Source organism: Blennius ocellaris, assembly GCF_963422515.1.
Source record: "Blennius ocellaris genome assembly, chromosome: 7".
Classification (NCBI taxonomy): domain Eukaryota; kingdom Metazoa; phylum Chordata; class Actinopteri; order Blenniiformes; family Blenniidae; genus Blennius; species Blennius ocellaris.
Window position 1 is genome coordinate 13673787 of NC_137656.1, and position 16768 is coordinate 13690554.

Below are 16768 nucleotides of genomic sequence, written 5' to 3' on the forward strand. Positions count from 1 at the left end.
GGAGCCATCTGACCTTTTACTTGTGGTGGATTTAATGAAGAGACTGTCATTCGTGGCCTCTGTGAGACATCCTGGTCTCACACATGCAGATGCCTTGGAGGCGCTCGGCCCTACTGGCCTTCTCCATGCTCAGTGGTCAGTCCAAGTCTGTCATTTCTGTCAATAATAATACGAATAATAAGAATAAGACTAATAAGAATAATAATACTGTTTTTTGATACTCAGTCTTCATCTCAAACCTCTGTGCTTATCAAATTTATGGTGACCTGAACGTAGAGCAGAGCTGTGAAAGTCAACTAAGAGACACGAGTGACATCTAGTGACCGAGTTCTGCAATACTCCTTCAGCCAGCAGCGCAAAAGAAAATAGAAGAAACATCAACACTCAGAGTTTTTGTGAAAAAAATTTGTACTCATACTTATGTACATTAATTGATTACTTATATAATTCCAAATCAGTACAGAGTATGCAATTTCCCCATGCTTTCTGAGAAATTGATTTTTAAAATATAGTTATTTAAAGGCAAATGAGCTATATTGCCTGCCATTGACAATGCCATAAATGTGGTTAAAAAAGTAACTGAAGGTTTTCTGTGGAAAGTATTTTTTACTTTCAGTAAAAAAAAAATTAACTTTGGCTCTCAGTTTTTCCTTATTTGGCTACGGTAAATACAGATTTCAGTGCTTTTCCACCACGTAAGCAATCCCCAAAGTGCTTTTTACTGTCTCACACACACACACACACACACACACACACACACACACACACACACACACACACACACACACACACACACACACACACACACACACACACACACACACACACACACACGCTTTTGGAGTTCAGTATCTGGCTTGAGGACACTTCAACATGGGCAAGTGAAGATGGGAACCAGCAACCTGGGAGACGACCACTTTACAAACTGAGCCACAGCCGCCCCAGGTAAGAAGTAACTAAAGGTTTCCAGCTTTTATTTAATTTTTATCTGGCTTTGAATCCAACGCAGCGTTTGTACTAAAACCTTCAATTATGACAGTGTGTGACATCTCTCCGACAGCAACGGGTTGAAAAAACAAATGCATTCAAACAAAAGACTAAAAATTCAACAAAACAAAAATGCTTTGTTCAACAGTATGTTGGGGCTTTTTCAACACTGCGATCAACAACAGCTGGGGTTGAGGACAAAATATATTTTCATTAACATTGACTTCATCTGTGCATATGAGCATTGAAGGACAACTTCAATAAATCACGTGTTTTCAAATTGAAATTTGTAGTGTGTGTGTGTGTGTGTGTGTGTGTGTGTGTGTGTGTGTGTGTGTGTGTGTGTGTGTGTGTGTGTGTGTGTGTGTGTGTGTGTGTTCTTTTGTTCAGGGATAATCACAGCACCAGGCTGCAGTTGAAATGTTCAGACGGAAAGTTTGTGCAGCATCCTTGTAAACTGTTCAGACTGAATCCTTCTCCTATTGTCACGTTTGACAACTCATGCACCGTCACACTGCAAATAAGATCACACAATTATCTTATTTATTATTTATTGTGATTCTATTTATTCAAGCTAAATATACTAAGCAAATTAACAACAACACCATAATAATATCTGGTGATCACTTGGAATCTGCTGCTCTGAAACCGTAAATGATATAATATTATTATCCACACCTGTTGTAGAGTTGTGTGCAGCAGCTCAACAGGTTTGAGGTGTTGGTCAAATTGATGTTGTTAAACTCCATACTCAGGAAATGATGGCACTGAAGATTGGGGATGTACAACATACCTAAACAACCAAACAAATATATGAATAAATAAATAAAAGCAGACAAATAATCCATAAAAACAATTGAGTGATATAGTGTTGATGTATATGGTGTTCGAGTATGCTGTGTGTATTGCATATGCATCTCACTTTTGCAGCCTAATTTCTTTCTTTCTTTCTTTCTTTCTTTCTTTCTTTCTTTCTTTCTTTCTTTCTTTCTTTCTTTCTTTCTTTCTTTCTTTCTTTCAGTGACTACAAATTCTTCTTCCTTATTTAGCTGTCATCATCTTTCTTTCTTTCTTTACAATCTATGGTTTGTATGATCAGCATTTAACTTATCAAACTCAGACAAGAATTTTTTTTTACCGATATTAACATCAAATGCTCATATATATTGTGATCAAAACAAAATACAAGAATTGCATCTGCATAGTTTTTACTTTAAGTATTTGCATAGTAGGTCATGAATGACTACAGAGATGTTTACAGTCATGACATTGAGCTAATGTTGGATAATAAATTGCAATCACATCAATTATTTGAAACTCCAGTCACTGCTTAAAAGTTTCAGTGTTGTAGTTGGAAAAACTTTGCATCTTGATCCGACTTAAATGTGATATTTCTTAGCTATGAGTCACTGTGAGTAAAATGCCTATATTTCTATATATAAAACCTGAAGTTGTCAAAAGCTTCTATGACTAACAGACTGTACGGTACATGTTTACAGGCCAGCACCTCATTTGGCAGTGCTTACTGTTAGTATGACACATAAGTGTGAATATTCATGTAAATGTGCTCTAAATCCAACTCGTGAATGCAAATAAACAATGTAAGCTTTATGCCATGATGCTTTAACAGGGAAACATATTATTCTTGATAAACTGGATTTCCAGGCAAAAGGCTGAGAGCCTCAGAGACAGTGGACTGAAAACAACTGGAGAGAAAGTTTGAGGTCAAACAGTAACAAACACCTTGTGTGTGTGGAAAAAAACAGAAGGAGTTAATAATTAAGAATCACCTGCAATACAAGCTGTCATGAAACAGGAGACGCTTCCAGCAATCAGAGCTCTGAGGCCACAGCTGTAAATATCTGCTTGTCGTTGTGGAGCCATCCCAGCTAAGAAGGAAAACAAAGTATCCAGAACTCAACAGCGAAATCCAAGCAAGCGGAACTGACCATGTATTTTCCTTATTTGCCAAAAAAAGGGTTTTGATGGTAAAATGATCAATGTTACCATCCTTAAATGTTTGTACAGAGTTTAAAACAAAAGAACTTACATTCTTACTAATGGAGTTATGGAGAAACCTTTTTTTTTTAAGGTTCTGATGAGGCATCTAATCTGTGAGAAGGCTTTGTTTGTTTGTTTTTTGTTTAGTTTTTCTATTATACACAATATTTTCTTCTCTCACTCTTCAGCTCATGACTTCTTTTGTCATCATGGCCTTTGAGTTTAGCGTCTTTATGGACTTGTGCAAAACGACACACATTCACACTTCTGTTGGTCTATTTCACGTTTGATGATTGTCTGAAGTTCGTTATGTTAAAATCTGACTGAAACTTCTTATTCAACCCACACACTGTCACATGCTGTAACAAATTGATTCCTCACTAGTTGTGCCACCCAAAAACAGTTGAAATAAGAAAATCAAGGACAGGCTTTTTCTTTTTTTGTTCTTTCTGAAGGTGTTGAGCTTTGTTACATTTTCAATAAGAACAGAACTCAAGAATGATAGGTGTGTGCTCTCTCAAATGGACTTTACTGTTTCTGTTTTGTGTGTCTGTTCAGCCTCCTGTGTGAGGACTCACACAGCACTCCTGTCGACATTCCCAGGGAGGCAATGTTGGAAAATCCACACAACGCATAGGTTGCAATGGTTTCAGAGTGGACCTAGAAAGAGAGAAATTAATAAAATGTACATTTTGTTTCTTTTAGGAATTTGCCCAGAAGGATTCAAGTTTTGTCTTTTGTTTCTCATCAGATTTATAAATAACATTGACAACTCTTTAGTCATATGTTTCGCTACCCTTTCCCACTACGTGGCAAATCATGAGGGTTTAACATACATTTTAGACATCACACAGTAATCTTACATAATACTGTTTACTTTTAAAGATTAGCACTGTGCTGATAACTCTCGAAAGGATATTACTCAGGTGTGTGAACAACAAATATAACTTAAGTTAAAAATATGATTTATATATATATATATATATATATGAATGTGACGTGCAATGATTTATTATTATAGTTGAAACTCAGACCTTTTGAAGCATAATTCTCACACAACATATGGAAATAGACACCATGATATCTCAACATCATGAGACTTACAGGACACTCTGTTGGGTACACTAGCATATGATGTAATCAAGTACATTATATTAACCTTATATTCTGCTTATACAAAGACAATATTGTTTACAGTAATTTCACATGAAGTCAGCAGAGACTTTATTGGACTTGATTGGGAAAAGCACACTCCTGTCTATATAAAGGCCGACAGGTGACAGTGCATGTCAGGAGCACAAACCAAGCACATTCTCAACAGTATAATCTTTAGCATACCAATTAGGTAGGCTATGCTCAAACATTTGCTAATTGGGCTTATTAATCAATTTCATAATTTTAAATGTCTTATCAATGTCGTTACACAGAAAACCACATTCATATCAGATCTTCACAAATTCTCAAAGAAACAGTAAAAATGCATGGACACTTACAGAAATATACTGCTTCCGGTTGTCCACATACTCCGGCCCTCCAGCTTTCCTTTTCTTAATTAACTCTGACATCTTCTGATAGGCAACAAACTCATTCAGGAACGTCTTAATGCCGATCAGCTCGGCAACAATGAAACAGTCGTCCCAGGAAACGCCCATCATGAAGGAGAGAGGCATGAAGATGTAGGAGCAGATGAACTGAAGGAGGATGAGAGACAAAGAAGCAAATACAGAGTCAGAACAGTGTTGGCTTGTGTTTAAATTTAGTCAAGGTGTTTATGTGTTGAACAAGTGTGTTCCGGAGCTTTTACTGAGAAGGTGAGCTGTGGGCAGCCGAACATGCCGCCCAGCCAGGAGAGGACAGCGTCCACAAACCCCAGCAGAGCCATAAAGGCAATGATGTTAACAACAATGGCGGCCACAACCTGTATAGCCCGATGCGCACCCTGGGAAGCTGCTTCCAGCACATTCTTACACTGTCTGAGGAGAAAAGTAACGCTTAGATCACTGTGTGTCAACACAATCATGTCAAAATTGTACACATTATTCATATTTGCAAAGTTGTCTCTACTATTATATTTATTTAAATAAATATTTGGCTTGCATGGTTGAATAACACATGCACACTGTAATTGTAAATAATGCTAAATGTTTATTATTTAATCTTCAGGAAGCAAGAAGATTTTCCCTTCATTCTTTTTTTTTTTTTTTTTTACCTAAATAATCTGGTGATGTTTGTAAAGTCTTTACTTGAGTAGCCATTATTGACCAAACCAGACCGAGAGCTTAAATGCTGGCATAAAGACACATGATGAAGATACAGAAAGACTGAGCAGATTGGTAAAATGACATGGTGGACAGTCGTTTTTGCTATGTTAATTTTACACCTGCAGAATTATCAAAACTGTGGAATGAATGAGTGCTTCTGATCCTTTTTTGCAGGATAAATCAAAAGATTTCAATATCTGGCAGGAAATCCATGTTGGCAGCTGATCCTACTTTGATTGATGCAGACAACAGAATTCATGTTATTCTCATATTTATGTACATATCCATTTATTCTGATGTGATCTCTACCCTTCACTCTTCTTTTTGAGCTCAGACACTGTTATGGAGGTCTCCGTTTCAGGCCAGAACATCTTTGCGATTGCTAGGGAAGCTGGAGCAGACATTAATGATGCCGTTAACAAGTGGGCTGCCTCAACCTACAGAAAAAAAAAGTTTGAAAAATATTATCAGTTCATTTTCTGAGCTGTCAAAGTCCACTTTGTCTCAGTCAGTAAAAAAATAAATAATACATACATATTTAAAAAGCATAACTTTGTATAAATCACTTTCATATGCACATTGTTTTCTCACCCCCATAGAGACAAAAGCTCCCAAAACAGTCCCAGAGACACTGGCAAACCCCCCTGTCATCACTGCATGGATCTCAGACACAGTGAGTTTTCTGATGTACGGCTGGATCAGGAGAGGCACATCTATCTGAAAGATAGGCAAGGCAATGTTGGATCGATATACAACAATGTTCTGTAATGTTTGTGACTACTCTTCACATCTGCTTACGTTGCCCAGGAATATATTTCCAGCTGCAGCCATTGATTCAGCTGGAGACGTTCCCATGGTAACCTGCATTATGAACCCAATCTGGGAGCAAACAATTTGTCACAGTCATTCAATGGAAAAAAAAAAAAATTGTAGAAAAACCTACAATCTTGTATTTGTTTGCTTCTATGTCTCCACTCTGAATGATGTTTCATTACATCCAACAGATTTCAAAATATTTCAGTTCTTACCTTACATATGAGCCAGGCTATAAAGCCAATATAGTGGAGTATGGAAGTGACAGCGCTTAGAAAAACCACTACAGGCATCAGCTGTGAAGAAAGCACAACTAGGAATGCCACTCTATTCTTTTGCAAACTGAAGATCTGACTTATAGGCTAAATGCCTGCTGTCTTCACTCACTCATGTTTAAAACACAAGTGCAGATGAAAATCTCACAAATCTCACTTCGCATGATTGCATTTTCATCCCAAAGAGTAAACACACAACAAAAACTCAAAATGATATTGCATCATGTCACCAGTTTTCAGAAACTTGCTTACTGTCTATACATTAAAACATCACAGACAATTACACGTTAATGTTTGTGCACACAAATTATTAATTTGTTCAAGTTTTGGGGATTTTGTTTCAACTCTTTTTTTGTGTGTGGTGCATCCGTGGCATACAGTGAGTGTGTCATACCGAGAAGATGAAGAGGTGATCCATGTAACTCTCACCAAACACAAACTTGGATCCAGCATGTGTGAATGACAAAAACTTCTACAAGGAGAAGATTTAGAATGGTTAGCAACAGAGGAAAGACAAAATGTGTACTGTAAAAGCTGGTAGCATGTTGTTATGTAGCACACAAGGGAAGACAGTCAAAGGTCTCAGTGTGTGAGAGGAGGAGCCCCGGTGACTCCCAAACCACACATGCTTTGTCGCACACCATTTTTGTTGACATTTCTTTTTCTTTTTTATACATTACTAAATATTTGTTTAATGACTGTTCATATCCAATAATAGATAACTATCAAAGCTTTCAGACACTGGATCCATTTAATGTTCTAACTTATGCATCACTTATCAAGAAAGGTGGGTGCAGATCTCCATGACTTCCCTTGCTAATATGATATACATTTTCCATCATATTCAATTTGAACATTAATGACAGTTTTGGCATCTTAATGAATAAAAAGGACTAACTGTATGTCTTTAAGTTGAATTAACATGCTCTGTTTAATTTATTTTGCCTTTATTTGACCAAATCCATGAATGTCTCCGAAATGTGACATAAATGTTGGCAAAGTGTACACGTGTGTGTGTGTGTGTGTGTGTGTGTGTGTGTGTGTGTGTGTGTGCGTGTGTGTGCGTGTGTTCATACCTCCACTTGTTTTCCAAGCCACTCCAGTCCGCTCAAGCCAAATGTGGTCCTGAGAAGCAGCAGGCCGAAGATAAACTGTAGCCCAATCCCCCACACCAAAGTCTGCCCAGACCACTGGAACACACATGAACAATGCAAATAGAGTGACATGTGTGCGCGTGTGTGCAAGTATTTGCCTGCATTTGAATCTCTCACCCGAAATGGATGTTTAGAAAACAGCAGCATTAAAAAGATGAGAAGCAGCAAACCGAAGAAAGACACAAGTTGCCTGGTCCCCTGCTGGGCTGTGTCCAGTACCAGCCAGGACAGCAGCAGCACCAGTCCTAAACCAACCAGGATCCTGAGGAGAGAGACAGTAATGACCAATTCCAAGAGATGATTTATTCTCTGCTGATGTACATAAGGTATGCTCTCTCCATTTACAGTGTCATGCTCTCTCTCTCTCTCTCTCTCTCTCTCTCTCTCTCTCTCTCACTTTTCTTTAACCCACTTTTGTGGTATTCTTGCTGCATTATTTGAGAATATAATGTGATTTTAGCCTCACTTTTCCACTGAGGTAACTGCAGGGTGAAGTACTCTTTAGCTCGTGCAATCACTTTACTTTATTCACACTGCAGTGCACAGCAGTTCCTCTCACACTCTGCCATCACCGCCTCTTGTTTCCTTTATGCTGCTCAGTTTGGATTCAGCACTCGTGAACTGTTTCACGAACAATGAATTTCCTCCATCTGAGGTCATTGCTGTTACCTGGAGATCAGGAAACCTTCAACATGTATGAACTGTCTTGGACTACAGTACATTTACAGTGCATGTGCTGAGAATTACTGTCTAGTGTATTTACTCTGCTGTTTTTTTTTTTTTTACTACTGTTGTTAATAGAGAGGGATTGCTCTGATAATGAAATTCTATGCGATATTAGGGCTTGTCATCACATTAATCAAAACATCTCATTGTTACAAACTGCATATCAGATAAGAGATTACAGTCTCAGGCAAGCATGCTGCATTATCACATTTTTTTGTCTTTATTTATATTGTCTATAAAGGTAGTGTGAACATGTGATCTGTTGTCCTATTATTGAGTAAGTTGTTATACATTGAATGGTGCAATGTTGCACAGTATTTTGTAAGAAATGTATTATTATTATTATTATTATTATTATTATTATTATTATTATTATTATTACATCAAAAATTCTGTCATCTTCATCAGAGGTTTTTCTCTTGTCCCTTGATGTAATAACCTTTCTTCCTCCTGCATATTGTGTGTTTAGCTTTTTCCTTTTTATTTTTCAAATTTCAGTATCATATAATAAAGGCTAACTTAAACATCAAACTTATATATATATATCACAACTAAATATGTTCGAAGTACAACTAGAAAATATTTTTCAACCCTTGAAATATCTTCAAGTCAAGTTTAAATCTTAAATCAAACAGCTGAGATTAGTCAGATTCACGATGTGAGGAAGTGTATGGTAGTTGATGGTAAAATCTTATGTGAAATCTTTTCCCGAAATGATCATCGTTACATGTTCAACTCTAGGAAAATTATTACTAAGATGTTCTACTTTTTTTTCTTTCTTTTTTTTTTTTTTTAACTTACGAATGTGAATAATGGTCTGCTATAGCTCCAGAAATAAATACCCCAAAGAGGGTTAAAGTGTGTGTAGAAGATAGATAGAGTGCCACAGCTTACAGTCCTCTTTGATATTCAGAGGGAAACATGAGACCATTTAGAGCAGAGGTGGCCAACGGGGCATGCCAGAGAGGTTCAATCAGTTGGGAAAAAAATTAAGTTGTAGAATTAAAATAAACATGCAAAACTGCAATTCTTCAAAAAAAGTTACTATAAATGTAAAATGTTTTGTAATGATAATATAGTTGTTTGTGGGAAATATCATTGAATCGAGACTGGGGAGGGTGCCTTGGTCATTGGTTTGAGGTTAAATATTGACTCTAAACTGTCTGGAGACGTGAACGTGTGTTTGTAGTTTGTTGTAGTTTGTCTGTTTGCCGTCACGTGGTGGGCTGGTGACCTATTTAGGGTGCACCCTATCTTTTCCCTCTGTAGAGAGGAATTAGCTCTAAACCCTTTATGACCCTAAGTTTAATTAAATAGTAGAGGATAGATATTTCAATGGGCATATCACAATGCTGAGACCCAGAATACAACAACCAAACTGCAGCAAGAATGTGTGGTGAAAGCCAGCTATCACTGCTGATATGTTGGGATCTAACATGTCGTGAGGGTGAGCTGGTGAAAACATGCTTGCTGAATCCAGCAGAATCACTGTGTCAAGTAGGATTTCAGATTACACTTTCTTAAAAGAAATTTAAAGTAGGACACAGTAGGCCTGGCGAGTCGCGAGCTGTCTGGGGTGTATCCTGCTCTCGCCCATGTGGAACTGGGATCAGCTCCAGCACCCCATGACCCCGAACAGGATAAGTGGGATAGAAGATGGAAGGATGAATGAATAAGCCTTTGGAAAAATGCAACAAATACCATATGCATATTTTTAAAAGGTACTTTTTTATGGGTCCAGCCTGACTGGGATCAAGCCGGGCTCTACCAAACACCTGAACTAAGATGAGTTCGACTCCCCTGATCTAGAGGTACAAAACTAGTATTCCACAGGTGCTCCCTCTTCATTGAATTATTCCCCGTATGACAGTTTACCCATGTGACTGAAGAGCCCCCAGGGGAAACCAACAACAATTCTTACCAGCGGATCTTAAACCAGTTTCTGTTCAGAGCCTCTCTGATAGGAGACAGCTTTTCCCACACCTGATCGCCGTAGCGTTCCATCATCCAATCCCAAACCAGGAAGAAGATGGTTACCAAGGAGATGACCAAGAGTGTCACGGCCTGCTGGAAGTTTACAATACATGCTGCCATCACCATGGCAACATAGCCTGAAATAAACGTAGAATAATTGTGAATTACAGTGCACAGCAGTCATCCTAATAATTCACTTTCCATCATTTTTATTTTTAAAAAAAGAAGAAAAAATGGGAACAAGCAAATAAAATAAAACCATGGTGACCCACCTCCCCAAGCCTTTATCCTTGAGAGCTTTTCACAATAAATTTGAATATACAAAAGACGCATATCAGTAAGCATCATGGTATGTTTTATCTGTGGCTGTTTCTTAAATATATATATATGACATCAGTTTGGTGTACCTTGGCAAATGATACATCAACATTAGCAATGCCAATAATTATGTTGACACAATTATCATATTGAAGATGTAAATGGGTTCCATTAGGAATTTCAGGGACGAAAATATTTTCAAAGGGATAGAGAGGGAGAGCAGAAAATACTTCTCTCCATCAAATCAAACAAAACAAAACAGATTACACCCCAAAACTGTTTAACATACAGTCCCACTGTATATTCATACATGTTCCCGTCACATTTGAACATAAAATGTACTCGAAAAGATTAGTATTCATAAAACACGGACCTACCATTGCTAAACTGAAAGACATTAAGACCATAAGTGTAGCGTTTTAGCATATTTGTCTGATTCGCTCATAACCAAAGTAGAATCAGTGTTGGAAATATTAAAACCTTTCTGTGTGATATATTATTTCAAAATGGTATCTTTAACCATCTTAAACTTCTGACTGTGTTCAGCCTCAGTACTGCAAAATATGAGTGTGTGTGTGTGTGTGTGTGTGTGTGTGTGTGTGTGTGTGTGTGTGTGTGTGTGTGTGTGTGTGTGTGTGTGTGTGTGTGTGTGTGTGTGTGTGTGTGTGTGTCTGTCTTTCTGGGACAGTTCTTGATCATCTATGTTAAACAAGTGACCGAAATCAGCACTTAAATATAGTTACTGGCTACTTTATCCAAAAGATAATGCAGTTGTTCTGAAGACAAAAGTTACTTGTTTGTTTAGGAAATTAGGAGCTGTCTCAGTTTAGCCTCTTTCTATTGTATGCGTTAAGCTGTAAAAATTTGCTGAGCCTTTAGGACTGTGTGGGTCCGTCCGACTAGATAGAGTTACAAGGTTACAAGTTAACAGGTACTAATAAAGATAATTTACCGGCTGCCAAAACACAGCACAGAGTCAGATAAAGCTGGGCTTTGTGCTCTTCCAAACAGAGCCTGAATGCCTCCATTTTTCTCTCCAGCCAACTAGAAACACAGGAGGAAGCAAAATAAGGAGACAAAAAAGAATGATTACAAAAGTCGCAAGTTACACCCAAGGGACAATGATGTAGAAAACACAGAAAATTTAACATGAAAAGAAATAGATGTTTGGCAAAAACAAACAAAAACCTTTTGTTGCGTTGGTTTGTCTCTTTATGTCCATCAGCTGTGAGTCCAAGAGCAGGATCCACATCAATGCTTACCTGATCCCTTTCCTGGCACATAAACAGATTTTCAAATAGATAATGCAAATTACTCTATCTTTACAAACGTTCTTGTCTAATGTGACATATTTACACGTTTTCTCACACTTGTATGTTTGAATGCAGACTGAACTATCTTTATCTTAACAACGAAACCAAAGCAATATTATACATTTACCGAATCAAGCAAATTTCAGTTTTTAGGAGAAACATTGCCTGAAAATTATACTTTTGTTTCTGCTTCTCGTAGTTTTGACAAATAAATATTTCTGCATCGGATTACCTGAGGTTTGACACTGTCTCTGAATGTATTTTTAAGGGAGCAGTTTCCTGTTCAGAAATGCATTTTCAAAGCTGCAGTCCAACACTTTTCTTTGCTTACCTCCAACTCTAATGACTGTTTGTCTTCTCCATGTTGACAATTTCTCAGTGTTGTACTTAGCTCCATTTTCCTGTTCTGAGTGTGTGTTCAAGGGCTCCGGTGCTCAGACACTTTCTGGGCACACCTGTCTTCTTCTTTCCCCACCTCTTTTCCCTCATTCCTTTCCACCCAGTTATGCTGTTAGGTTGTATTCTTTCTTTCTTTCTTTCTTTCTTTCTTTCTTTCTTTCTTTCTTTCTTTCTTTCTTTCTTTCTTTCTTTCTTTCTTTCTTTCTTTCTTTCTTTCTTTCTTTCTTTCTTTCTTTCTTTCTTTCTTTCTTTCTTTCTTTCAGTGACTCCAGATTCTTCTGCCTTATTGAGCTGTCATCAGGTCAAAAAGCAAAAGGTAATTTAGGGATTATTTCAACAAAGACACTCACAAGATCCACACAGGGAAACATACAGACTGTAGGCCATGCAGCTGCTATTACAGCCCTTCATTTACTCTAAAAGAAGAAAATTTTGACCTCTCCGATATCCAATTTAAGATCACTCCTGCCAAAACTCAGAAGGGTTCACTTGCAAATATAAATAAAAATGTTTGCATGAATAAGATTGTATTAGTCAACAGTTATCGCTAATTTAGCCACCTTCAAAAATTAAATCTACAATATATTTTCATCGAAGTATGACTGCTTGCCTCATAGGTACGTGTATAAAGAGCTCCTGCGAATAAGACTACAGTTCCCTGCACACCTCAGCCACCACTAGAGGACACCAGTGTATAATATGTGAGGACCTGACTGCAGATGACTTGTGCGTTGAGGTAAGAGCAGGTTCAACTAAGTCCACAGGACACTGAGTGACTCTTCAAGTGACCATTCAAACGTGCGACTGGTACAAAGCCATTGCAAACAACACATTATCAAAAACAATGATGTAAAGACAATTGCACCATATTATTTCCAATAAGGAGTGAATAATAACTGAGTCAATGGGGAAACCACATGCCCTGAAGAGGGGCTGAATGAGTTAACTAATGATTTATAACACAGCTTTGACCCCCACCAGCGCCTATTGTCATTTGACATGTCGATGTAGAAAATCCATGAGTTTTAAACCGCAACGCCAACAAAGAAAAGGTGGAGAAATCATTGTTACTGACTGAAGTCTGTTTGTTCATAGATCATGTGTCAAAACACTTTGCAGTAGGAGCCAATGGGACGTTTGCACTAAATACTCACTGTGTCTGGTGTCCTGGCCATGACCCGTCTCTCCCCCTGTTGCACATTGCCTCACACTATAGTGGAACATTAACTATTTTCTGAACCAACATAAAGTTTGTGGTCAATAGTTGGGCTTGAAAAAAACCCAACAAAAAATCCAAAATGAGCAACTGGGACGCAAATAAAAACCTCACATTTGTGATGACATATAATGTAACTGTCACTTACATAACAGCCAGTGATAAAAATTGATTGTGACGTAACAACACAAGGTTGTTGCATAAAGATGAAAATTGAAGATCATATACAATACTGTAAAAGAAAAATGAGAGAAAAAAAGTGTAGGTGGAACATTACCAGCTAACTGTGATGCAACAACAATTTGCTGCAGTCCGAACAGCTTGTTATAACACACATGTGATTGTAAATCAAGTTTCAATGTTGCAAAACCTGGTGACAGCTATACAATAACATTCAATTCAATTCAGTTTTATATATAAATGCACAGCAATTTCTTAGCATTTCTACAGAGAAACTCAACAAGCCCAGATTGGCGGACACAAGCAGTGTTGCAAAGACCCAAAAACATGATTGTTATGCTGTAGCATGTGATAACGAATGTGAAAGATGCAATTCTGATGCAACACATGTGATGACACAAAGGCAATCATGACACAAAAGGTATTGTTGATGCAAAATCGGTTGCATTGATGAGAGGGGCACAAACCAGCCGTTATGACGAAACACAAAACATTATAACAATGCAGTAAAAGGTGTTCATTGCAATACAATAGCAACTTATTGTGACGTAATATCAAATGGGATACCACAATAGATGGTTGTTAAGTTGATATTAGCAAAAAAAAATAAAACATCGATAAACTAGCATATGGTAACTGTGGTTGTACTGATTATATAACTTGTATTATGGAACACTACAACAAGCAACCATGATGCACTGATAGGTAATTGAAATGCAATAGTTCAAATACAGTGATGCAGGAGATTGTCTCGGAGTTGCAAAATCAAATCAAATTTCTTTTCTATAGCAATTTTCATAATTTTCATATAGTTTTTGTTGCACGAAGTGCTTCGTATACTTAAAAAAAGAAATAAAACGCAAAGAGAGACAGCAGTGCAACAATCTTTTTTTTTTATTAATGCAACTTGCAAAGACTGTATAAACCGATGCTTATTCAAAAACCGGTTCTTGAAATACAATAAACGGTTGTGGTGTCACACAAGGTGATTATGGCGCCACGTGTATTACTGTGATCATACGGACAAGAAAAAGTGATGCTGACGCAGCACTGAGGGTGGCTTTCATCCAAAAACAGGTGACTGTGAGGGAACACTGTACTCACAGTACTCTACACTCACTGGTAGCAGAGTACAGACTGGTAGCAAAATTTTTATTAAATTCATTGAAATAAAAAAGCTTTCATTAGATATTAGAAAAGTAGCAAAGCTTTTCATTCCTTTTTATTGTTGGTTTTTGTTCTACTAAAACTTTTCAAGTAAATGTACCTTATTATGTAGTATCACCCTTGGTTCCAGGTTACAAATAAAAAAAGACAAAGGGTTATTTGAAATGGATACATATGATAACATAATCAGCACCAGTCATTTTGATAGATAGATAGATAGATAGATAGATAGATAGATAGATAGATAGATAGATAGATAGATAGATAGATAGATAGATAGATAGATAGATAGATAGATAGATAGATAGATAGATAGATAGATAGATAGATAGATAGATAGATAGATAGATAGATAGATAGATAGATAGATAGATAGATGTTGGGTAGATAACTTCCTGGATGATGAAGGTGATTATATGTTTAAAATGTCACAAGCCCTAAACACAGGTTGCATCTCTCATCACATTTCAAAGGGAACAGAGAGTAATTGTAAAATTCTGTTTGTCAGACAATGTTTTAATTAGTACGCCCACATTGTTCTGTGCAGAATGCGTAGAGCCCAGTTTCTGCTGGCATCCACCAGACTGGTTCACACACACACACAGACAGGACTCCATAATTACGCTCCTCTATTCAGCAGCACTGCCCGTGCGTCAGCACAAACGTCATATTAGTGCTGCACATGGGGACACATAGGAGAGGAGAGGAGAGGAGAGGAGAGGAGAGGAGATGAGAGGAGAGGAGAGGAGAGGAGCACTCCTTACTGTGGTCAAGTGTTGGGACTGTTGTTGCTCAAATGCAGATGTGTTGCCATGCTTTGTCTCTCACTTACAAGGTGAAAGATTGAGACTGAGAGGCTCTGTTGTTCACAGACTGAGCCGTGTTGAAGGTGGATCCAGTGAGAAATGCAGCCACCAGAAGGAGATCTACAGCACCAGTTGGGCTGGCGTGCAGCCGTGTGGACTCCACTCTGAGTTGACATGCTACTGATTCAGATCTGGTTTGGCTGGGAGCCTTATGTGAATTATGAAATATGACCTAATGATTTAATGAGGTGACATGTTGTCTAGTACATGCCACAGCTAAAGACTTGATCATTGGTGATTGCTCTTTCTTCCTCTTGCATTGGCTACTGAATTTGTCCCAGTGTAAGCATCTGTCTGTAGATTTGGCGATGAAACTAATTACGGATTTTAAAATATACTGTAATGTGCTGTCTAATGTGGGTTTACCACCATGATTGTCCCCATGTGACATATCTTCTAAGTCCCTCCATGCAAGACATGCAATAATACGTCAACTGGAAACCAGTCATACTGTAATTGCATTTACATTGAGATCAATGTGTACAACAACTCGATGTTAATCATAATGGCTGTGTTTTTGATGAGGGTGATTATAGTAATTACAGTCTATAAATTGATGGCTGCTTTTATCTGATTTGCCTGACAATAAGAGGCCGGCAACATAAAAGAGGGCACCTCTTCTACACAGTAGCTCCTCTCATACTGTCAGGTAAGGATGAAAAAGGGCAAAGTACAGTCTGTCAGAAATAGGGGGACTTCAGCCTCCATTGATGAAATCAAATGCATCTAAATAGCATGGGAAGAGTACAGTCTTTATAACAGCAATATCTGAGAAAAGAACCCAAAAGACATCAGGATGTCCACCATTTCGCTAGAAAATGATCACAGAGTGAGACATCTGAGAGTGAGAGTGAAGAATGCTGCTCAGGTGCCCTTGAGCAACTCATACTTGACCCTCCTTCCTCAGACCTTCCTGAAAGCAGAACAAGTAACATTTCCCCGAGGGAGGGGATCATTGATGTATCACGTTATACTGGAGCTGCTTTGATGCTGCTTCTCGTCTCTCTCTCTCAGCCGATGTGGAGCTCTCACATCCCGGCTGTCATATTGTCCACCCACCCACCCATCCGGAGGCAGCACCACCAACACCACCATCACCAGTGAGAGAGAGAGAGAGA

The 16768-nt window shown here is 38.0% G+C and overlaps 1 protein-coding gene across 1 annotated transcript; it reads right to left on the reverse strand.

The window, feature by feature from the left end:
* Window positions 1–1655: 1655 nt before the first annotated feature.
* LOC308132813 (solute carrier family 28 member 3-like) lies at window positions 1656–16745 on the reverse strand (the record flags this gene model as incomplete). The annotated part of the gene is made up of 15 exons (XM_080499996.1): window positions 1656–1780; window positions 2778–2876; window positions 3567–3648; window positions 4482–4679; window positions 4793–4961; window positions 5559–5686; window positions 5841–5966; window positions 6048–6128; window positions 6278–6358; window positions 6732–6809; window positions 7414–7527; window positions 7609–7753; window positions 10139–10328; window positions 11462–11553; window positions 16714–16745. 15 exons carry the CDS (start codon window positions 16743–16745, stop codon window positions 1656–1658), a joined length of 1740 nt encoding a protein of 579 aa, XP_080356122.1.
* Between the last annotated feature and the right edge of the window lie 23 nt (window positions 16746–16768).